This window comes from Centropristis striata, chromosome 9, assembly GCF_030273125.1.
Source record: "Centropristis striata isolate RG_2023a ecotype Rhode Island chromosome 9, C.striata_1.0, whole genome shotgun sequence".
NCBI classification, from domain to species: domain Eukaryota; kingdom Metazoa; phylum Chordata; class Actinopteri; order Perciformes; family Serranidae; genus Centropristis; species Centropristis striata.
The window spans coordinates 40349258-40374542 of record NC_081525.1 but is presented as its reverse complement, the minus strand read 5'-3'; the positions used below and the strand labels follow the sequence as shown (position 1 = coordinate 40374542).

The 25285-nt window shown below is 36.3% G+C and overlaps 1 protein-coding gene across 1 annotated transcript; it reads right to left on the bottom strand.

Moving 5' to 3' along the window:
- Nucleotides 1–1614: 1614 nt before the first annotated feature.
- Nucleotides 1615–24663, bottom strand: LOC131977925 (phosphatidylinositol 3-kinase regulatory subunit gamma-like). The gene is made up of 12 exons (XM_059341402.1): nt 24137–24663; nt 18537–19207; nt 15359–15499; nt 14693–14792; nt 14047–14145; nt 8236–8416; nt 7351–7476; nt 6942–7081; nt 5885–6061; nt 4204–4275; nt 2724–2894; nt 1615–1804 (listed from the first exon to the last, which is right to left on the bottom strand). Exons 2-12 carry the CDS (start codon nt 18775–18777, stop codon nt 1615–1617), a joined length of 1638 nt encoding a protein of 545 aa, XP_059197385.1. The 5' UTR covers nt 18778–19207; nt 24137–24663.
- Nucleotides 24664–25285: the final 622 nt, after the last annotated feature.

Here is a 25285-nt window from a genome sequence, read left to right as displayed (position 1 = left end):
GATTTTAAATGAATGGACCGGGTCCATTATCACTAAAAAAAAGTCAGTAATGGCCCAAAATCTGTTATCAGTATCGATATCGGTGCATCCCTACAAAAATATTAAATATTAAAATAACATTTGTCTGATTCACCAAAGATTAATCTGAACCTGATTATCTCACAAACACCCAGTTAACTGTGCTTATTTTGGGTTGATATTCAAAAATGTGCAACACAGAGAAAATATTTCAGTATGTGTCTTATGTTTGCTACCTCACAGTTAACACCCACACATTTATTATTATTATTAACACTTTTAAAGTGTTAAAGAGTGAGCACAAAGCAACACGTTATAGATTATGCAAACTTTAGCATGATTGTCCCATTTTTCTACAAACAAAAATCATCATCTGCCAATAGCTTGGAGATGCTATAATGACAAAAATATTCTACACATAGGAGCTGGACAGTATAAATACACCCCAGAGGTAGAATCCATGAATCCCTAGTTTGTCTCATTTGTAAATATCTTGAATATAATGTCAGAATGAACAGTAAGAAAATAACTATTTTCCTTAATCACTGAAATTAACGTCTGTCCAACCAGCAACATCACAACATGAGATCAGAGTCTCAAACCTGCAGCTCTCTTTTATCTGCATGTCTGTCTTCTGGTTGTCTTGGTGTCTTGTTTGATAAAGTGCTTGTGTGTCTCCTCAGTTTCTACACTACACTACCCATAATGCACCTGTGCATGGTAGTGCAGTCTCATCCTGAGCTCAGTTTCCCAAAAGCAAGTTAAACACTGCAACTGCACTGATTTAAGATATGTTCTGTGGAGGGATGACGGCTTTGGACTGTAGAAATGACTTCAATACTGTATGAAACTTAATACTTCCTTCATGATATATTGTGCTTGCCTTTTAGAAAGAAAAACAAGCAATAAATAAATAAATATGTAGTGTCCTGATTATTTGATAAGCCAAATAGTTTGATTATTGTACTTAACATCAGTATTGTGGCAGCTGGATACTAGTATCCTTCTGAAATCTGGATATTAGTTTCCTTTGTTACCCTGATATTGATGTTAAACTACTAAACTGTTAAGATTTTTACATTTTTTATACCAGCAGCAGTTTGGAGCCTCACCAACGCCAGGACTGTGTTGTCTGATGAGGCATTATTTCAGGACTACCTCAGTAAAAGGTTTAATTCAGCTACACACTCAACCCCAGTTGTCTTTTAAAGCTGTATGTGCAGATGGTGACTAAATGGGATTTAAATTATTAGGAATAATGGCTTTAAAAAAACAAAGTAGATTAGAACACAGCTGCATTCAGTATGCAACCACTGTATTTAACCAACAGAGCTGATGTTAAACTGTTTAATCTTAAAATGAAAAGCTGTTCAAAAACTCTTCCTAATAACTAAGCTAACTAAGGATTGAAGTGATGAGTAATGTTTTAGTTTGCTATGACATCTTACCAGTGTAAAACATTTAGATCTGATCTGATCTGGAGGTTCTGGTGGTGGTCTCTGTTGGAGCCTGTTGGGGGGGGTAACAGAGTCCTGGTTGGTGCCTCTGTGGTGCAGGTTGAAGCTTTGGGAAGGCGCCATCATGGCTGCTGGTGTCTCAGCTGGGCTGCTGGCTGAGCGCGGGCCAGGCCAGCGTTACATTCAGCTGCTGGTTGTGCTGCATCAGGGAGGTGTGGCGGTAGTGGAGGACCAGTTCTCCCAGAGACGGGAACAGGTTGTAGGGCTCCGCGAAGCCGAAGCCGCTGGACGTCCTGTAGATCACACAGTGCTTCACCTCCCCATCCACCCTGCACAGGAAACACATCACAATAATGATTCATGTTCTGAGAGGAGTTTAGTTCCCTGCAGACACGAGGATAATCGTGTTTAAGAAAACTAGCCACATTTCAAGTTGATAAGACCTTAATGCAGGGGTCTCAAACTCAAATTACCTGGGGGCCGCTGGAGGCAGTATCCAAATAACCAAAAAGACACAAAATTATAACAACAAAAAAAGACACAAAATGACAGAAAAAAACTAAATTACTTAAGAAAGACACAAAATAATCAAAAAAAGACACAAAATTACAAAAAAGACTGAAAAAACACTAAATGACTTAAAAAAGACACAAAATGACCAAAAACTACACAAAATTACCAAAAAAGACACAAAATCATTTAAAAAAGACACAAAATTACCAAAAAGACCAAATTACTTAAAGAAGAAACAAAATGACCAAAAAAACACACAGAATTACAAAAAATATATATATACAAAATATTACGAAAAAAGACACAAAATTATTTTAAAAAAAGACACAAATTTACCAAAAAAAAAAGAGACACAAAATTACCCAAAAAGTAATTAAAGGGACCTTCCAAACACAAAAAAGTAAAGTACCATTCCTATAAACTGACATTAAACTTTCATATCAAGGTGGGGGCCACAAAATATCATCATGAGGGCCGCAATTGGCCTTCTGTTGCACTATTGTTTTGTTTGTTTTATTTTTATATATATATATATATAATGAGGCTGTGATCTGTTGTATGTATGTGTGTTGGAATGTATTGTTTTTTATGTATTTTATACACCTAGACTGCAAACAAATTGCCCAAGTTGGGACAAATAAACTATACTTGACTTGAATCTGCACTGCACCAAGTTTTGGTAAAAATGTCCGATCCATTGAATTATGGAAAAGATGCAAATCTGATGGTACTCACACAACAGAGCAGGCGAAGGAGCCTCTCTGAGTCTGGCTGTCTCTGATGAGGAAGGTCCCGTCCCTCCTCCCCCTCAGCACCTCCTCCGCCTCCTTACGCCTCATCCCTCCCACGTACCAGCTCCGGTCCTCCTGGTCCTCCTGGCTGCTGTCCTCTGCCAGGGTGTAGGGGCTGGAGGGCATTAGGAAGGGTTGCATTTAGTTATGAAATATATTATTTAAAGCGTAAAATTGACCAGAAGCTGGGTTTTATTGCCACTTTACAACATTTCAAAAAGTAGAATATAAGGTTTTACTGTTTACATTCTTGACTTTGTACACTACACAGATGTATGCACTCATGGTTTAGAATCAAACTCTGTAAGGTGGCTAAAACCAAATAGAGAAAACTAAAAAAAAACCCTTTCAACTAATTGTCCAATGTCAAAATTTTGCATTGAAATGAATGGGACGGCCGAAAAAAATGAGCAAAAAAGAACAATAATTGGAGATTTTTAAACGTCTACTTCTCCGGCATAATTCCACCTAGAGACTCCATTTAAACTTTAAACAGTAGACACAAGTCTTGTGTATCGGTGTATTAATCCACGTTTCGATAGGTCATATAGTTTTTTATCAATCCCTGTTCAATGACCATGATCATTTTCGGAGAAATTCTGAGATTATAATGGGTGTGTATTGCACGGAATGTTCGTGTCACAGTGTGTGACATCATCACCAGAGTGTAGAGGGAGAGAAAAAACTGTCAAAAAATAAATTTGAAAACTGCGCTCCAGGCCGCAAATTCCACTCTACAGAAATAATTTATAAATAGAAACGTAGGAAAATTAGTCTTCTCCCTCACAATCCTCTGGTAAAGCTGTCAGAGTTATAGTTTGGGCGTAGGACGCACAGATGATCCACCAACACCACCAACAGCCTCATTGGCTCCCATATTAAAAACGCAGGGAGATTTCAGAAAAAGGGACATTTAACAGTTTTTGTAGATCGCTCTAACAAAGCTATTTTTTCATTTTTCTTAAATAAAAACATATGTAGACGTTCAGGAAGAACTCAGGACGCTCAAAGTGAAGTTGGATCAATGATAGGTATTATGGTTTTGCCAAAAATGCTTTCTGTTCGAGGCCAGAAATTCCAGTCTGTCCACCTCTGCTGTCACTGAGCTGGAACAGGTGTCAGTTAATTCTGTTGATTGCTTTGATCTTTGATGTGATTACAGTTACAGATACACACTCACACACACACACACACACACACACACACACACACACACACACACACACACATTTTGAGGTTAAAGGGCATAGTTTGAAATCTCTGAAGAATCTCATCATAGTGTACACACACCGGCAGTAGCCCCCGTGGCCCTTTCAGAATTTCCCCAGGGGAAATTTTCTAGTATTGAACACTAATTTATATACTTCTGTTGAGTTAAAATATAAGCTATAAGCTCAGTTGACTAGTATGAAGAGGATACTCACTCCTCTTCTTCGTTCCTGATGCCCAGCCAGTCATTGATCTGACTCTGCCTGGTTCCCTGCTGGGTGAGCCAGCTGAAACACACCAAACACAGTGAAACATGTTGATAGTTAGTAAGTAAAAGATGAAGATGATGCTTTTATAACAAGATAGAAGGATGATTAACTTTAAACAAAACGTGCCAAGTATTTCGTTTTAACTTAACGCCACAGGAAATCAACATCAACCTGTGTTAAAGACTTTATCACATTAAAAACCTTCATAAGCAATTTCATCAGATCCAGCTTCATATGCAATAAAAATTTGCAGGACCATTGTTTTTTCTTTCTTAGGAACTAGCTCTTGCTAGTGAGCAGAGAGGAGCAAACAAATAGTGGTGATAAGTTAAGGCAACCTCAAAAGATATTATATATCGGTATGGAGGTATTGTCTCAACTACATATCTCTTTTAGAATATATCGGTGTTATTCTGATATACCACCCAGCCCTACACACACCTGTGTGAAATGTTTCATGGTAATGTAGTACAAGTTGACTCTTAATGCATGATTCTGTCAGCAGAGTTCTGCTTTAATTAAAGTAGCAGCACCTGTTTCTGTAGAGACACTGTGCGGCTGTGAGTGAAATTCTTCCACAAAGCCTGAATAATCATAACATCTGCTTATTTTATCTGACTCTCCATCAGGCTGTCGAGGTGCTGAGCTGATTCACAGCTGAGAACATTAATGAGAACAGCTGATTGGTTCTCCAAGTCAGCTGTGTAACTTGTATGTGACTGTTTAGAACTAAAGATTTTATCACGTTTATCAGATGGATTACATCTTATTATAGTTATGTGGTTGCTTGTGAGCTGATACAGATACAGACCAAGGTTATAATAGTTTTGGATTTTTCATTAGTTTTAGTTTTAATTTTGTTGTGAATTTTTGTTTTCAAATTCAGTTAGTTTTAGTTAGTTTTTAGAGTGAGTTTTCTAGTTTTAGTTTAGTTTTTATTAGTTTTAGTGTTAGTTTTAGTTTTTTTGTAATGGGCTATGTGTTGGTGCCAGATTCAAATAGATCATAATAAATGTTTCCTTCATTTCCTTTGGTTTATCATCTCAGCCCCAATAAGGTTATTAACTCTTACAGTTCTGGGTGTTTTGTATTCTGGTTCTAGTGTAAACATCCCAGTCTCAGTAAACATATTCACCATGTGTTGCATGTTCAAATAGAAACACTGAATTATGAATGAAAAAAGTTGACAAAAACGAAAACTAAGGACATTTTCACTATAATTTTAGTTAGTTTTGTAACCACGCAATACAGTTTCAGTTAGTTATCGTTTTTTTATAAATCGTTTTTATTTCAGTTCACGAAAATGTTTTTTTAATTCTAGTTTTCGTTAGTTTTCGTTAACTATAATAGCCTTGATACAGATACAGATGTTGACACATCTGAGGGTTGAGAATAATTGACCATGTTTACTCTGCTCTAATCAATCACATTTGTGGTAAAACAAGGTCTTCTTTAAGTACTGAAAATAGTTGTACATGAATGGGAAAAGTACAAAAAACTTGCAGAAAAACTGAAAAAAAAACCTCTCTTAAGTCTGAATGAACAAAAACAGACAGGCATAAGATATTAAATGTGTAATAATTTATCTCCATAGTGTTCAGAGCTCCTCTCTGCAGGATGAACTTACAGCAGGTATTGATCTCTGATCTTCCTGAGCTGAACCAGGTCTGGCTTCAGGCTGCTCATCTTCTTGTCGACCTCCAGGTGAGCCAGCGCTCTGCTCCTCAGCTCCTCCTCCAGCTTCTTCTTGCTGTTGTGGATCTCCTCCACCCTGGACTGGAGCTCATCCGAGTTGTTCTGAATCCTTTGGACAAGATGGAAGAGAACCAACAACTTGAACAAACCATTCACAGTCTGCTGTGAGTATGCTGAATGATCGTGGCCAGCAGTGGGTATCTTCAATTTTTTTTGGTCATTTTGTTTCCTTTTTTTGGTCATTTTGTTTCTTTTTTTGGTCATTTTGTGTCTTTTTTGGTCATTTTGTTTCCTTTTTTTTGTCATTTTGTGTCTTTTTTTGGTCATTTTGTGTCTTTTTTTTTAGCATTTTGTGGTCAATTTGTGGCTTTTTTGGTCATTTTGTTTCCTTTTTTTGGTCATTTTGTGTCTTTTTTGGTCATTTTGTTTCCTTTTTTTGGTCATTTTGTGTCTTTTTTTATCATTTTGTGGTCAATTTGTGGCTTTTTTGGTCATTTTGTTTCCTTTTTTTGGTAATTTTGTGTCTTTTTGGTCATTTTGTGTCTTTTTTGGTCATTTTGTGTCTTTTTTGATCATTTTGTGGTCAATTTGTGTCTTTTTTTGGTCATTTTGTGGTCAATTTGTGTCTTTTTTTGTTCATTTTGTTTCTTTTTTGGGTGATCTGAACTGTGCGTGTGAGATTGTGTTCAGTGAGTGGGGGGTCACGGACAACATGCATGTTAAATTGGGGGTCGCGACTCAAAAAGGTTGAGAACTACTGCTTTAAACAATACTGACTAGGCTGACAGATTTTCAAATGGCAGCAGTAACAATAAATGGCGGCAATAAATTAAACTGAAAAGGATTATGCTGTTGATCGTGGCCAACAGTGAGTATCTTCAGTTTAGATTTTTCCTTTAACTTTTTTTTTTAAAATGCAAGAAGTGGGTAGAACAGAATGAAAGAATGTTGACAAAATGAAAACAAACTGTAGATATGTTGAATCCTACTTGTCTGACTCTGTGGAGTCCAGTGAGAGGAACATATCGATGTATTCTTTGCTGTAGCGTTCTTGAGTCTCACACTCCTCTTCAAAGATCCGAATGATTTCACTGAAAGCCTCGATGGCCGTCCGCTTGCTCTGCAGCTCCTGGAGGGAAAAGGCAACAAATCTTTACTTTTACATTTAAGACTGTGGTGAGGCGTTACAGTGTGTTCAGACCGGACGCGTAGCGAATATTTCGCGCGACAAGATTACATACAAAGTCAATGCAAACACGCGAATAGACGCAAATTTTTGCCGGCGGCGCGAATCGCGGGTTTCGTGCAACGAGGTAAAACATTTACTTAAAAAGAGCTGAACCAATAAAAAGCACAGGTTTATTTAAAGGAGTAAAAGTATGAATGGTGCTGTCATACCTGTGAGGTCTGGTTGAACTTCTCAAACAGACGGTCGTACTCTTTGCTCTTCTTCTTGTATTGATCCTGAAATATCCTCAGCTGTTCTCCAACCGCATCGATGTCCACTTCCATCACAACCTGCTGCTGCACACCACAATATAAAAGATATTTAGAACCATTTAAACTGTCTCAACTTCACTAAACTTACAGGAGGTTTGGAACTGTAGCCTGTTAGTTCCATTATTACTAACTAATGTCATTAAAAGGATCCTTTAAACCAGCTATCTCAACCTTGGGGTCGGGACCCCAATTGGGGTCGCAAGATGATTTCTGGGGGTCGCCAAATCATTTTGGAAGTCAGCTCTGTCTCCACTGTGTTAAAGTGTTCATGTGTTTTAGTCTTTTTGGTCACTTAATGTCTTTTTTTGGTCATTTTGTGTCTTTTTTTGGTCATTTTGTGTCTTTTTTGATCATTTTGTGGTCAATTTGTGTCTTTTTAGGTCATTTTGTGTCTTTTTTTTAGTCATGTTGTGTCTTTTTTGGTAATTTTGTGTCTTTTTTTGTCATTTTGTGTCTTTTTTGGTCATTTTGTGTCTGTTTTTGGTCATTTTGTGTCTTTTTTGGTCATTTTGTTTCTTTTTTGGGTGATCTGAACTGTGTGTGTGAGATTGTGTTCAGTGAGTGGGGGTCGCGGACAACATGCATGTTAAATTGGGGGTCGCGACTCAAAAAGGTTGAGAACTACTGCTTTAAACAATACTGACTAGGCTGACAGATTTTCAAATGGCAGCAGTAACAATAAATGGCTGCAATAAATGAAACTGAAAAGGATTATGCTGTTATATTTAATAAATATATAGTTGTAAATCAAGACGTTCAGAGCTCAAGGCCCCATAGACCCACCTGCTGGTATCTGGTGATTGGGTAGAGGAGCCGTGTGTCCAGTTTAGAGTTGTACTGGGCCAGAGACTTGTTCTGGTAGTAGTGGATCAGGTCCACCACAGAGGGGAAGGCCAGAGGCTCAGAGAAGCCGTACTTCCCCCCATGATGGAAGATCTTTATCAGTCTGTTGCAGCCATCTTTCCTGCAAAATTCAAAGCATAACTGTCACATTTTGCTTCCAATGCCCCCCAAATTACAAATGTTATATTTCTATTTTCTTCTATATTAAACAGTCCTTTTTTTGTTAATTTAAAACATGTTTAATGCATCTCTAAACAATTTTCTCTGCTCTGTTTTCAATGAAAGCATTATTCAACCACACTGCAAAAAAGCCAACTTGTATTTTTTGGCCTAAAACAGTGATTTGATTTGGTAAAACTTGGAAATATAAATATACATTTAGGGCAATAATGTAAGTTAGCACAACAAAGGAAGCCAGTTGTCTGCTCAAAAACAAGTTGGTGAGTTGTTGTTACTTATATCTTTAAGTTGGGGTTCACAACAAGGGACAATAGTTCTGATAACTCTTATTTCTTTGTTGTGAAATTTGGTCATTAGCGAAAGCTAGCGGCTAACTGATGCTAGCGGCTAACTGACGCTAGCGGCTAACTGATGCTAGCGGCGCTGCTTGTTACAGCTACAAGAGTAGCCATTAGCGTATCAATGCTAACTCAAAATTGCGGTCACAACATTAGCTGACATTTCATAGCGGCGTTACAATCGTGCCAGAGAAATTCAGAGTTGAGCAAACTCAAAAACAAAACGTAAAATATTTAGTTTAATTGTCCAACTTAAAATTTTATGGAAGTTTGTTGCCTTGAAATTTTGAGTTCACCCAACTTTTCTTTTTTTGCAGTGCACCACCCCATCAAATTAAACATCTTATGGTGCATTGAATAGCTGTGACAATCAATAATTGATATTCTGGTTTGTTTGAACATTTAAGTGGAAATCTCTCGTGGCTGATATCTAAAATGCGTCATCCAAAAATGTAGTGAACCCTGCACAACCCAGCACAAATGTTGCTGGTGCAGGATATTTTTACTCCTCTGCAGACAGGAGCAGCCGGTCAGTGTCGTACTGGTGCATCACTGTTGGATGAATGTCAGATATGGAAACATGAGAGGCGTTCTTATTGGCTTTAACCACCATGTAAATGCATTGTCCTTAACCCTCTGGGCCCACTTTAATGTACTACCCTTTCGAGCCCTTTGGGCTGAAAATGTCCACCTCTAAAAAAAATGCTATAAAAACTTTACAGATTAATATTTTTTTCTACTTTTTTCTGCATAAACCTCTTAAACAACTTCTGCCCTGCTCAAAACTATTAAACATTCAAAGATTTTGAGAATTTTAACCCTTTAAATGCCAGTTTGATTGCATGATGTCACTGATGTTTTATATGAAAAAAACACAAAAATTTAGTTATTTTTCATATAATATATTTTTTTTGGCTGGGGCATTGGTTTTTATCACAGCCTTGGATATGTCAAAGATTAAGAACAAAATTGATTTTGATGCATTTTTAGTTTTTGTGTAGTGTCAGATTTAAAATGTACTACCCTTTCGAGCCCTTTGGGCTGAAAATGTCCACCTCCAAAAAAATGCTATAAAAACTTTACAGATTAATATTTTTTTCTACTTTTTTCTGCATAAACCTCTTAAACCACTTCTGCCCTGCTCAAAACTATTAAACATTCAAAGATTTTGAGGATTTTAACCCTTTAAATGCCAGTTTGATTGCACAATGTCACTGATGTTTATATGAAAAAAACACAAATATGTAGTTATCTTTCATATAATATATTTTTTTGGGTCTGGTCTTTGGTTTTTATCACATCCTTGGATATGTCAAAGATTAAGAACAAAATTGATTTTGGTGCATTTTTAGTTTTTGTGTAGTGTCAGATTTAAAATGTAAAACCCTTTCAGGCCCTTTGGGCTGAAAATGTCCACCTCCAAAAAAATGCTATAAAAACTTTACAGATTAATATTTTTTTTTACTTTTTTCTGCATAAACCTCTTAAACAACTTCTGCCCTGCTCAAAACTACCACACATTCAAAGATTTTGAGAATTTTAACCCTTTAAATGCCAGTTTGATTGCACAATGTCACTAATTTTCAAAGAAAAAACACAAAAAAATTGAGTTATTTTCCATATAAGAAATAATTTTTGGCTGGGCCATTGGTTTTTATCACAGCCTTGGGTAGGTCAAAGATTAAGAACAAAATTGATTTTGATGCATTTTTAGTTTTTGTGTAGTGTCAGATTTAAAATGAAAAAAACCCTTTTTGGCCACTTGATGGCAGACATGTCCACTTCTAAATAACGCTTTAAAAATATTACTGATATATATTTTTTTCCAACTTTTTTGGATTAAATCTTTCAATCAACATCAGTCCTGATAAAAACTATCAAATATTCAATTATTTTCAGGATTTTAACCCTTTAAATGCCAGTTTTGATTCCATGATGTCACTGTTTTTCAAAGAAAAAACAAAAAAAAATTGAGTTATTTTCCATTTAATAGATCATTTTTGGCTTGGGCATTTATTGGGGCATTTATTTTTTATCACAGTCTTGGATATGTCAAAGATTAGCAACAAAATTGATTTTGATGCATTTATAGTTTTTTTGTGTAGTGTCAGATTTAAAAACGTACTACCCTTTTATGGCAGACGTGTCCACTTCCAAAAACACTATAAAACTATTACTGATATATATTTTTTTCAACTTTTTTGGGTTAAATCTTTTGATCAACTTCAGTCCTAATCAAAACCATCAAATATTGCATAATCATCAGGATTTTAACCCTTAAAATGCCAGTTTGACTACATTATGCTAATATTTCTTATGAAGCAGATTTGCTGTGTTTTGTTAGATATGTGTGTGTGTGTTTGCTGTTTCGTGTATCTTGACCTCACTGTAAAACTTGAAAAGTTACTACTGTCATATACAGCCATATATTAACTCTTCCAAGTCAATAAAAACATGGGCACTTAAAAAAAAAAAGCTCCAGACAGTTTGTGACAGGACTCCAGCCAGGTGCAGAAACTTACAAACCGTTGTTTTTTGTTTTCTCCACAGTGACCTCTTTGAAGTGCAGTAAGAGAAGAGGGACCATGTTTTTATTGACTTGAAAGAGTTAATATATGGCTCTGTATGACAGGAGTAACTTTATTAGACATTACAAGTTTTACAGTAAGGTCTAGACACATGAAACAGCAAACACACACACACATCTAACAAAACACAGCAAATCTTGTTTTCATAAGAAATATTAGCATAATGTAGTCAAACTGGCATTTTAAGGGTTAAATTCCTGATGATTATTTAATATTTGATCGTTTTGATTAGGACGGAAGTTGATCAAAAGATTTAACCCAAAAAAGTTGAAAAAAATATATATCAGTAATAGTTTTATAGTGTTTTTGGAAGTGGACATGTCTGCCATAAAAGGGTAGTACATTTTAAATCTGACACTACACAAAAAACTATAAATGCATCAAAATCAATTTTGTTGCTAATCTTTGACATAGCCAAGGCTGTGATAAAAAATAAATGCACCAGCCAAAAATTATTTATGAAATGAAAAATAACTCAATTTTTGTGCGTTTTTTATCTGAAAAACAGTGACATCATGGAATCAAGCTGGCATTTTAAGGGTTAAAATCCTGAAAATAATTGAATATTTGATAGTTTTTATCAGGACTGAAGTTGATCAAAAGATTTAACCCCAAAAAGTTGAAAAAAATATATATCAGTAATAGTTTTATAGTGTTTTTGGAAGTGGACATGTCTGCCATAAAAGGGTAGTACATTTTAAATCTGACACTACACAAAAAACTATAAATGCATCAAAATCAATTTTGTTGCTAATCTTTGACATAGCCAAGGCTGTGATAAAAAATAAATGCACCAGCCAAAAATTATTTATGAAATGAAAAATAACTCAATTTTTGTGCGTTTTTTATCTGAAAAACAGTGACATCATGGAATCAAGCTGGCATTTTAAGGGTTAAAATCCTGAAAATAATTGAATATTTGATAGTTTTTATCAGGACTGAAGTTGATCAAAAGATTTAACCCCAAAAAGTTGGAAAAACATATATTTCAGTAATATTTTTGAAGCGTTATTTAGAAGTGGACATGTCTGCTATCAAGTGGCCAAAAAGGGGTTTTTACATTTTAAATCTGACACTACACAAAAACTAAAAATGCATCAAAATCAATTTTGTTCTTAATCTTTGACCTACCCAAGGCTGTGATAAAAACCAATGCCCCAGCCAAAAATTATTTATTATATGGAAAATAACTCAATTTTTTTGTGTTTTTTCTTTGAAAAACAGTGACATTGTGCAATCAAACTGGCATTTAAAGGGTTAAAATTCTCAACATCTTTGAATGTTTGGTAGTTTTGAGCAGGGCAGAAGTTGTTTAAGAGGTTTATGCAGAAAAAAGTAAAAAAAATATTAATCTGTAAAGTTTTTATAGCATTTTTTTGGAGGTGGACATTTTCAGCCCGAAAGGGCTCGAAAGGGTAGTAAGCTTGTACACAGTGTATTATAGAGCCATTAGAAAAAATTAAATTAGAATTTCAAAATATATCAAAAAAGAAATCCTTCTTCCAAAAATCATGTCATTTGCAGTATCACAGCCAAAATTATTGCCAAAAATCAAGTGAAAAATTTCTGAAATGGCTGAAAATGTCCTTAGTGGGCCCAGAGGGTTAACACCCAACTGCCTCCTGCACACACCTCTACTGGAGGCCAACATCCAGTGGTGGAATGTAACTAAGTACATTTACTCAAGTACTGTACTTGAGTACAATTTTGAGGTACCTGTACTTTACTTGAGTATTTCCATTTTATGTAACTTTATACTTCTACTTCACTACATTTTGAGGCAAATATTGTACTTTTTACTCCACTACATTTAGCTGACAGCTTTAGTTACTTTTCAGGTCAAGATTTAACATAAAAAAACATGATAAAGTTAAAGTGATTAGACATTTTAAACCTCATTACACTATTTTTACCAAATTTAAATGCTGCTTCCAAAAAGCACCAATACAAATAATCTACCATATATAGAATGTATAAAACAATCTGAATGTGTCCATTCTGCATAATAAGTAATTTTACTTTAAGTACATTTTGATGCTGATACTTTTGTACTTTTACTAAAGTAAGTTTTGAATGCAGGGCTTTTACTTGTAGTGGAGTAATTTCACAGTGTGGTATTAGTACTTTTACTTAAGTAAGGGATCTGAATACTTCTTCCACCACAGCCAACATCCCAACAACACAGTGTCATCTGTTGCTTCATGAGAATATAAAGCAGGAGTCAACCGTAAGGTGTAAAAGACGCTGCAGACAGCATTGATCTGAGTCGGAGCGTTCCCTCAGACACGTCTGAGATGGATGAGTCTGGAAAAACACTACGGTCAGAACCGGTTTTATATTGCTGAGCGCTGAAGTCTGCGCCAAAGTCTAATCAACAAAGCTTTTATATCTGAAACCTAGTCGCTCCTGATTTAGCTAAAATTAGACAGAAAACCAGGAAATGTATAAAATTACATTATAAATCCAGACAACTAAAGTTAGACTTTGAAACCAGACAACCACAGTTAGACTTTGAAACCAGGAAATAATAACTGACCTCGGACTACTTGGAGCGAACACAGTCTCCTCATGATGTTATTTATTATTTATTATATTAGTGGGAGCTCAAACACACACCAGACATGCTCATAATACACACTAGTTACCTTAGTGTTAGAGTGTATTCCCCTTTGACCTTACTGGAGGCGTCTCTGACCAGGAACGTGCCGTCAGGAGTGTTTCTCATCATTTCATTGACTTCCTCTCTGGGTGATAGATAGATAGATAGATAGATAGATAGATAGATAGATAGATAGATAGATAGACAGATAGATAGATAGATAGATAGATAGATAGATAGATAGATAGATAGATAGATAGATAGATAGATAGATAGATAGATAGATAGATAGATAGATAGATAGACAGATAGATTACTTTATTCATCCCCAAAGGGAAATTCGGTTGTCACAGCAGTCCGGTATTCAAGTACAATAAAATACAATAGAATAAAATACTGAGGTAGCATAAATAAAAACAACAATAGAAAACAAAGTACAGAATAGAACAAGAACACTTAAGAAGTTAAAAAAGAACAACATAATAACGGAGGACATGAAGGTTTCAAACTGTCCATGTGGCAGTTTAAGGAGGAAAACTTGCAAACAAAATGAGTTTCAACAGTCTCAACATTTCAGATATCTTAAGTATTTGAAGGAATTTCCATTAAAAGCAGCAACAGATACATTGTTTGTATTAAATAAGCAAGTGATGCATTAAATCATCAAGCTGCCATATGAACATATTTAATACCTGGAGGTGTTTCCCCAGTACCACTCAGCATCACACAGGTGGTTGTCTTCAGACTCACTGGCTGCCATCGCTTTGCTTCTGTTCTTCTTGGTTTGAAGTTCTGACCAGAGAGGAAATGAAGCTTTTGCTTATAAGTACAAAATTTAAAAACAGTGTCAAATCTTTAAGTAATCTTGCATTTTGTACTTAAATGGGTGATGTGTGAAGTACAGTTATTGCTGTAGGCTATTTTATATTTTTCTATCTTTGAAATGTTTTTCTTTATTGTTTTACTATTTATTCTGTTGGTTTTGAGACATGTCTATGGTGAAACCAAAGAGGAATTTCTACTCAGTGGATAATAAAGTTTTCTTATTCGTATTCTGCACAGTGTAGACTGGAATCATCAGGGCTTATTTTTGTCACAGACTGCGTTAAAAACTGCTTTCATAATAGAAAATTCATCATAGTCTCTATCCTTTTTCACACATTATATAGCCTTTATGTTTAATTGATTAACAGATTTCAAAACAAAAACAAGAGACATTGTAAATAGCTCAAATTCTAAAGTATGCTTGCACAACAGTTTGTCTGAACATGCATATATTTTCTCTAATTTTGGATATGAAATATGCTTCTGTTAAAGTTCTAACAAGCATAAAAAAGAGATGGTGAAGTGAAGAGTACCTCCGTCCTGAACAGAGCTGGTTGTTAGTGCAGGACTCGCGTCATCATGATCTCCGGGGGAGGAAAGGTCCTGCAGGAACTCTGTCCAGGTAGCAGACTGAGCCTCGCTGCCGCTCTGGCCCATTTCAGCCTCTGCCAACTCTGCAAACAAGCGTAGAGCCGCCCTGTGTTACTCCTGGAGTCAGCTGAGGCCAGGCTTTATGTGGCTATCTGAACTTTGTGGCTGTTCAGCACACACTGCTGGCCCCCTGACAGGGACTCCAGAGGGAGATATCGTTGTGTTGCTCAGTCTTGCACCATGTGGGAGAGTCTGTCCAGACTAGTCTGCTGACAGGTGACACTGTCTGACTGCCTCGAATACCAGAAAGGGCACTCCTCAACACTCCTCAACACTCCTCAACACTCCTCAACACTCCTCAACACCTCGCCTGGCCTCGCCTAACAAACAGCAGCTGTCCCAGTGAGATGCCATGTGGAGCTGCTGATGTCCCTTTGTGTTTATTGGCCCTGTGTGTGTTAATGTGGCATTATGAGAGCAGTGGAAGGTGAGAAGCTGTCTGTCAGGCATTGGCTGAAAGCATTGCATTCATGTTTGAATTGTTTGTGTTTACAGTATGTGGCTGGTTCATGCATGTAGTGAGAGCTGATGTAAATCATCCTGCAGCATGTCTGGAGATGCATGGCATCGCTGCTGCAGACGGAGGCGTATGTTGGAGGAATCATACCAATGCTGCTGTAAAATTAGAAAGGGCGTAATCTCATTAACTTCTGACCTACAAACAGAGCAGCTCTGTTAAAACTTGCCTGGTATAAAAAGCTAAGAAAAGCTCTGCAATAAATCTTGAATCTTGGTGAGGCTTTGAACCAGCTGCTAAACTTTCTCTTTGTCTTTCTGAAGTGTTTTCATTCTGTTTCTCTAGAGCTGAAAGGATTTATCGATCAGCTGGCAGCTTTTTTGATAATTGATGAATCATAGAGCAATTATTCGCTCTTTGTTTTAGCTTTTTCATTGCTTTTAAAACAGTTTTTTTTTGTCATAGTTAACTGATTATATTTAGGCTTTGGACTGTTAATCATAAGAAACAGTCAGTACGGAGATGACACCTCAGGCTTTGATAAATGTAATACAGTGACCAGCTGCTGCACTGCAAAAAAGCCAACTTGTATTTTTTGGCCTAAAACAGTGATTTCAGTTGGTAAAACTTGGAAATATAAATTATTGACATTTAGGGCAATAATGTAAGTTAGCACAACAAAGGAAGCCAGTTGTCTGCTCAAAAACAAGTTGGTGAGTTGTTGTTACTTATATCTTTAAGTTGGGGTTCACAACAAGGGACAATAGTTCTGATAACTCTTATTTCTTTGTTGGGGAATTAGGTCATTAACGAAAGCTAGCGGCTAACTGATGCTAGCGGCTAACTGATGCTAGCGGCTAACTGATGCTAGCGGCTAACTGATGCTAGCGGCTAACTGATGCTAGCAGCGCTGCTTGTTACAGCTACAAGAGTAGCCATTAGCGCATCAATGCTAACTCAAAATTGTGGTCACAACATTAGCTGACATTTCATAGCAGCATTACAATCGTGCCAGAGAAATTCAGAGTTGAGCAAACTCAAAAACAAAACTTAAAGTATTTAGTTTAATTGTCCAACTTAAAATTTTATCGAAGTTTGTTGCCTTGAAATTTTGAGTTCACCCAACTTTTCTTTTTTTGCAGTGTGTGTGAACTGTGAAACTGGTTAGTTGGAGCATGAAAGCCCCCCAGATAATTTTTACAATAGTCCATTGTAGGGTTATGTGATAGTTATTAGTTATGAATGTTTTGACTGTTTCTGAGGAATCTGGAGCCTCAGTGACTATTCCAATAGCAAAGTAAAGCCCCCTGACGCATATTGACTTGTACGGTGTCAATCTGACTTGTGGCAAAATCAACCTTAACAGCCAAAAATAATTTAAAGATACTGCCCTTATATTTGTTAAATTTAGTCAAAACTTAACCAAAAACACAAAGTTAAGTGAATTAAACTGCAAAATGTATGAACTGGGTTCTTCAAAGTTTAAAGAGGATGTTTTTTTCTCCTGCAAAGCTTCTTGGGTCTTTAAGTTGATATTCTTCTTTATTTTTATGTACACAGTATAAACCAAAGAACCATATTATTTTCAGACATTCTCATTTATTATGTTTCATGCCCATCCAGGTCTTGGATTAGTTCCAACCAAGGTTATAATAGTTTTGGATTTTTCATTAGTTTTAGTTTTAATTTTGTTGTGAATTTTTGTTTTCAAATTCAGTTAGTTTTAGTTAGTTTTTAGAGTGAGTTTTCTAGTTTTAGTTTAGTTTTTATTAGTTTTAGTGTTAGTTTTAGTTTTTTTGTAATGGGGTATTTGTTGGGTGCCAGATTCAAAGAGGTCATAATAAATGTTTCCTTCATTTCCTTTGGTTTATCATCTCAGCCTCAATAAGGTTATTAACTCTTACAGTTCTGGGTGTTTTGAATTTTGGTTCTAGTGTAAACATCCCAATCCCAGACATTCAAATAAATACACTGAATTATGAATGAAAAAAGTTGACAAAAACGAAAACTGAGGACATTTTCACTATAATTTTAGTTAGTTTTAGTTAGTTTTGTAACCACACAATACAGTTTCAGTTAGTTATCGTTTTTTTAAAAAACTCTAGTTTTTATTTTTATTTCAGTTAACGAAAATGTTTTTTCAGTTCTAGTTTTCGTTATTTCGTTAGTTTCGTTAACTATAATAACCTTGGTTCCAACTGCCAAAAAAGTGACTCCCCGAGCTCTGAATGATAACTGAAATAACTGTGATACCCTGTTGTAAATGTAGGTTTATAATTTCTCACACCAACATGATTCCTGTAAATGTTGACATCACCCAGGAGACAAAAACTGAAAAATCAGATAAATGACTTGGTCCTTACATATAGGAATGTCTTCATGTGTTCTAATGGCTCATTAAATGCCACAGAAGTTTGATTTGGAAATCTTCTGGTTTTTTTGTAGCAGAAAAAAAAGTATAACATTTTATCAAAGCCAACATCTTTGTTAAAAGATAATTTTCTCATCCTTCCTGTATTCCTGTAATTGTTGGAATGCATCAAAATAACTTCACAATCATCAGTATTAATGCCTCAAATGTTTATTATGGAACCAAACCTTACCGTGAGCTGCTGGTGAAGGCTCAGGCCTAGAAGCCATGGATGTGTCTGTCTGCTGTCCTGATTGGTTATGTGGTGATGACATCATCACAGAAAACACAGAATGAGGCTCAGGATTATCCCCCATATGGTCGATGACCTCGTCCCTGAGATGGAGCGATGCTAGCGATGACGTCGGGGAGTCAGCCGGCCGGAGCGCGTGGTCCTCTGAGCAGTCCAGAGCTCTGAAACTCTCTTCTGCCATTTTCACAACACAGACTGAATAGTCCAGTAGGTTTTATTGAGGTGGTGGAGCAGCAGGATGTTGATCACATACTATCAGCTGACCGTTGGACTCATGGCTGATAGACAGGGGGCGCTGCAGAGTTCAAGGCTGGCCTGTGTTGTGGAGGTAGAGCATGTCTGTCAGCCTGAAGCTCCAGTTGAACCTGGTCACACAGCAGAGCGGGGACATCGCCAGGATATCCTCTGTTCACTTTAATGCACTCAGAGGGAGTTTCCTCTGTTCTGCTCCAGTCATTCTCTTAAAGGGAGTCATACCTGGAGATACCAGAGAAACTACAGAACAGCTGACGGACACCTGGACACTAGTTATTGATCTGTGAACCAGCGGAGAGGGAAACACTGAAGCTCCACCTCCTCAACGACTCACTCATCATCTCATGGCAGAAAATCTGAAACAGAAAAGGCAGTTTGAGAGTCAGTACTGTAAACTGGGAAAATTTCCCTTTTCAGACGTGGCATAAACATGTTTAGGGTGATCTGATCTCAGTAGAGTCAGTTCACATTATAAACACCTGCCTAACACAGGAGAAGTACCACTACATGCATATGTCTAGAGTAATATCCTACATATTTGTGAATTCAAATCAAATCAACTTTATTTATAGAGCCCTTTAACCCATTGAGGCCTGAAAAATCGCTGGGCGATTTTAAAATAAGCCTCTAATTTTCTGGAAATTCTGGAAAAAAAAGTGTCAACTCTTCTACTAAATAATAGATTTTTCAGCCTCTGTAGCAGATAGAAATGAAATTCAAAAAGGTATTTTAGAGCTTATACAAATACTACAAAACAACGTATCCGCTTTCCAGGCTTCAATGGGTTAAGACAGCGTTAGCTGATACAAAGTGCTGTACATGGCAGGACAGACCAGCAATAAAAACAATAAAAACAAAGAACAAGCAAAAACAACTAAAACAAAGCGAGTCTCATGCTGGGTAAAACAAAAAACAGTAAATAAAAGTGGGTTTTAAAATTAATCTTAATTTTAAAAAACCACAAAGAACAAATAAAAGCAAAAAATAAAACAGAGCAAAGGCTCATGTTGAGTTAAAAGCCAGAGAATAAAAATGGGTTTTAAGATTCCTTTTAAAAGCGGACAGTGAGGAGGCCTCCTGATGTGCAAAGGTAAAATGTTCAGGTACATTTTAGGAACCTAAACTATCAGGTTATTGTCTAGTGATAGACCTGTGAGAGTTTCAGAGAGCTGCTGGAGGAACAGGAGTCAGACTAAAGAAATCAGAACCCAGACTGGCTCCGTTCCTCGGCCTGCTGCAGGAAAACCTAATGACTGTAAATGTTTGAAGCATTTGTAATATTGCTTCCTTCAAATGTAATTTACGAAAATGACATTTGAAGTCGTGTAGACATTTTTCACTCCCCACATCATGAACACCAGAGGAGGGGCACGTTCAGATCTACTCTTTTCTATGTTTCCCTCTATATGTATACATCTCTACACTGTAAAAAAAGATAAACAATAACTACTCAATAAAATTGAGGCAACAGATTGCACGCAATATTATTAATTAAATCTAACTACGTTGCAAGTTGAGTTAATAACTTAACAGGAAGTGCCTGTCAATTAAAAACAGACTAATTCTATTGTGTTGGATTCATTCAAAACTCTCTTGATTTAGAATTACATACACATAAAGATTATATTTCATGTGATCAAAATAAGTAGATTATATCCCAAACATTTTTATATTAAAGTTACTTAAACAACTGCCTCAAAATCAAGGACGCATTTATATTTAATACATTTTATCAAATATATTAAGTAAAATTAAATGACTACAGAATCATTTATTACAGTGTATGGGCTTTTCCAAAACTCCCAGACGTCATGGAAAAAGCCAGCGAGTAGTCTCAGGCAGTCTCTTGAGGAGGCGGTCCTTCATGTGGCCCAGGACACTTTCACTGCTGCCAGGATCACCTGAACCAAGGTTATAATAGTTTTGGATTTTTCATTAGTTTTAGTTGTTGTGAATTTTTGTTTTCAAATTCAGTTAGTTTTAGTTAGTTTTTAGAGTGAGTTTTCTAGTTTTAGTTTAGTTTTTATTTTTGAAAATGGTTAGTTTTAGTTTAGTTTTTATTAGTTTTAGTGTTAGTTTTAGTTTTTTTTGTAATGGGCTATGTGTTGGGTGCCAGATTCAAAGAGGTCATAATAAATGTTTCCTTTATTTCCTTTGGTTTATCATCTCAGCCCCAATAAGGTTATTAACTCTTACAGTTCTGGGTGTTTTGTATTTTGGTTCTAGTGTAAACATCCCAGTCTCAGTAAACATATTCACCATGTGTTGCATGTTCAAATAGAAACACTGAATTATGAATGAAAAAAGTTGACAAAAACGAAAACTAAGGACATTTTCACTATAATTTTAGTTAGTTTTAGTTAGTTTTTATAACCACAAAATACAGTTTTAGTTAGTTATCGTTTTTTAAAAACTCTAGTTCTTATTTTTATTTCAGTTAACGAAAATGTTTTTTCAATTCTAGTTTTCGTTATTTCGTTAGTTTTCGTTGACTATAATAACCTTGACCTGAATGTGTTCTGAGTGATCACATCTCAAAGCGTCTCGCTGTTATTACACCTGGACTTAAATCAGATCAGCCATAATAATGTCAGGTGTGAACAGATGCAAACATCTGGCCCAGTAACAGTTGAAGAAGCAGCACTAAGCTCTGTCCCCTGGTTGATATTTGGGGCAGTTAACCCTTTTATTACTGCTTCATGTTTCAGACTCACTGACATGTTTATGCAATGAAGTGTTCAACATGAAGTTTGGGTAACACTTTACAATAACCCTCATTTATAAATGGTAAACAGATAGTTTATTAATGTTTAATCATCATTTATAAACCGTATATAGGCCTTTTAGAATGGTAAATACATCATTTATTAATGTTTAACTAACTAAATAATTTATAAATGACAAATAGATGGTATATTAATGTAAGTTTATAGTTACTTTACCATTAAAAATGTATAATTAATATGTATAATTAATAGTTTATTAATAGTTTTAGTTGCACTCATTTTAACATTTTTAACAGCATATTAAGTATGTTAATGATTTTTAAATGATTCATATACCTTTGAGAAATTGGTTGAAAACATTTAAAGATTAAATATGTGTAGCACTTTGTAAATGGTTATTAATTGTTTATAAACCATCTATAAACATCACTTAGTTGGTTATTGTGTTACCGAAGTTTGTTGAATTGTCAGGTATTTAATTCACTTAATAAATTATTTAATATCAGATGTTCCTTTCAAGTGATTTGTCAGGAGATATATCACGATGTATATTTATATCTGAAATGGCACATAATGCAACATGTTTGATGACTATATCAACATCAGCCAGTTTTAATGTTCAGTGTGATGAAGAGCAGCCAGTAAACTGCAGAACAAGCTGTATGCAGACTGGAAGACTCTGAGAAGAGCTCAGTGTCAGGTTTTACTTCCCAATCATAGAAAAGAAAACTAGCAGACTTCTATCGGAGAAAAGGCTGTCTTAGAGGGCATTATGAAAAATGTAAGTAGTTAATTTGGTAATTAAATAAATGCGTAACAGACAGATCTGCTCTATGAGAATAACTGCAAAACACACTTAAGCAGATTATGTTTCATGTTGCTTCAGTGACGGACCAGATCAACATTTAACAACCCCACAATAAAATTAATTCTCTTAATTCTTTCTGTCTTTCTTTCTTTTTGCGTAAAACAATCACTCAAGTATATCTTTCCACAAACAAATATTACTTTTCCTTCTCGAGTGTTGCCCTTGAAACCTAAAAGGTAAAATAATGTCCAGGCACATAATATCCGACCGAGTTTAGAATATTGCCTTTTGGCTCGTCATGGGACTTTGCTAATTGGGAAATCTCCATCAATAATTTTTTTAATGTATAAAAACAGTCCAGTATTATATCATGAAAGCATTACATGGTAAAAAGAATTTAAAATCCTCGTCCTCTCCAAGCATCTGGAGTTAGTCAGCGGTTTATTATCCTCCTATAGCCTTTAAACATGACGTCCTATTGGAGATGTGAGATCGGCATATCATCTGCGCCACAAGCGGAAAATAACCCAAACTTATTATTTTTTATTAAAATGTGTTTAATTAAAGATCTGATGGATTATTTTCTTTGCAATCATGATTGATCTGATCACATCACAACAGATAATGTTTAAAACAGAAAAAAATGAGCTCATAGTTGCTGTAAACTGCAACTGAAAAAACAAAACACATTTCACCTCATTTCATTTCTTTATCAAATCTTTTTTCCACATTCACTAAATCTGTACAACTAAAGCTTTTCTGCATTGATTTTAGCGTCCAAGGTATCGGAAAAAACTTTTAAAATGCAGATTACGTGACAATCAGATTGACTTTATCTGTATTATTACTGTTAATAGTCAGATGTCTTTATGGTAAATAAAAAGAGGATATAGCATTTTCCACATTTACTAAACGATGCAGCAATGCAGATCAAAAGTCAAAGCATTTGAAATGGCGTCCACATTAAATGGTACGCAGCCGTAAAGTCTTCATGGCTGATGTTGACGGGACATTGTGTCCAGTTCCTGTTGAGACGATGCAACATACTAAACACGATCAATTAAGTCCTGCAATCTTTTATTTCATAAGCCAATGTTTGAATACTTCCCTTAAAAAAAACAACTTCAAACAGCCATGCATCCTGGATGACGCACAGCTGTTATTTCATTAATAACCTTTTTTGGGACCAATGTCAATCTTTCTAATGTTTGTGAGTCCAAAAAATGGTGCTCTCCCAAACATGGTTGTGTTTTAATGATGACCTCATCAAAACAACGCACGAGGTGAGAAAACAGCATTTACTCTTTATTCTTATTATTGGATTGGAAAAGCATTGGAGAGACGCAAAGTTGGAGACATAAAAATGTCTTCACGTATGTTGTGCAGCAGCGCTCTCCTGAAAATGTCAAGTACTTTCAGAGTGCGGGGCGATTAAAACCGTCAATCCACCATCCAAGAAAAATGTAATTTATTTTGCTGACGACTGTCCCCTGAACGTGTTTTTGTTTTTAGCAAATATTGGATCGTTGTCTGTTATCGATCAGCGTTGCATCTCAAAAACGGGACGCTGATGTGCGCCATATTTCCCCAAACGCCTTCGAGCTTCATCGTCCCGTAGCCAAGCTCGGAATGACGAAGACATACGAAGCCTGAACATGCACAGAACTTTCAAAATGGCAACTTCTGGTGTAGATAGCATCTGAACAGGCTAAAATACTGAAAGCTCATCAGGACGGGACAGCAGCACCTACCTGGGCCAAGACAGACGGGACCGGGCAGAGGAAGGAACGTTTCATCGACATCCATGAAGCGGTGAAGAGACGTGGCTGGACGGACACGTGGCTCAGATCAAACCAACCACCGGCCTCGGTCCTCACGCCATCCAATGTCCCTCCACCCCCCACTCCTCCCATCCCGTCCTGTCTGTGTCCTCCATCTTTTAAAGATCCTCTCCACTTGCTTGTTGTCCGTCCCCTCTGAGTGCCACATTTTCCCACGATGCCGTTCCTCTGGGTATTCCCTCTCCTCTTCACCGAGACACGTCACGTCTTCATGAAAATCAAACCTTTTCCAAGACATTTCCCACTTTGTTTTTACTTTTAAATGCAATGCACAGAAAAAAAAATCCACTGATCTGTGGGGTGCAGTATATATAAAAAAAAAATCTTTAAAAATATATGCAAGTATGAAAAAGAATCTTTAAAAAGAGGTGTAGGTTCAAGAGCTTTTGCAGGAAAAGGAAAGGCAAAAGTAAAAGCAGCTCTACTCCTCGCTCTGTAACTCTTTTTCACAGTTTGAGAGCTCAGTGTGGAAGCACAGTGGGGGACAGGAGCATGAGAATGAGTCGGTGGGAAAAAAACTCCTATATAAATAAATAAGGGAAGGATGCCACTGTTGCTATACAGAGCGAGGGGCTTAGTGGTCTCCTGAAATCCTATTGGCCGGGCTGTTGCCATGTGCTCAGGAGTCAGCAGAGATGCTGCTAACAAATCAAGGAAATGTTCTAATATTAGACTGTATGTATCTAGGCAGCGGGAGCCCCTGACCTCTCAACTCAGCCAGCGTTACGTTCCACTTCACAGATCAGCATAATGAAAGAAGTGGTGTGGAAGTAACTGGTTAAAAAAAATGTTACGGCACTGTAGACAAAACAGAAACCCCCCAACTCCCCCCATGATATCCCAGTCAGTCCAGTTACAGACTGGAAGAGAGAAAACAGGTCGTCTTCTGTTGGTTTCTGATACAGAAACATCTTGTGATCATTTTTTACACTCTGGATAATTACAGCAACATACAGTTTGTGAGATATCATTTGTTGTTTTTAGTGGAATGTTGCTAGATTTCTAGCAATCTTATACACACAGTTTCTGCTGTAATAAACTAAGTCCATGCATTAAAAA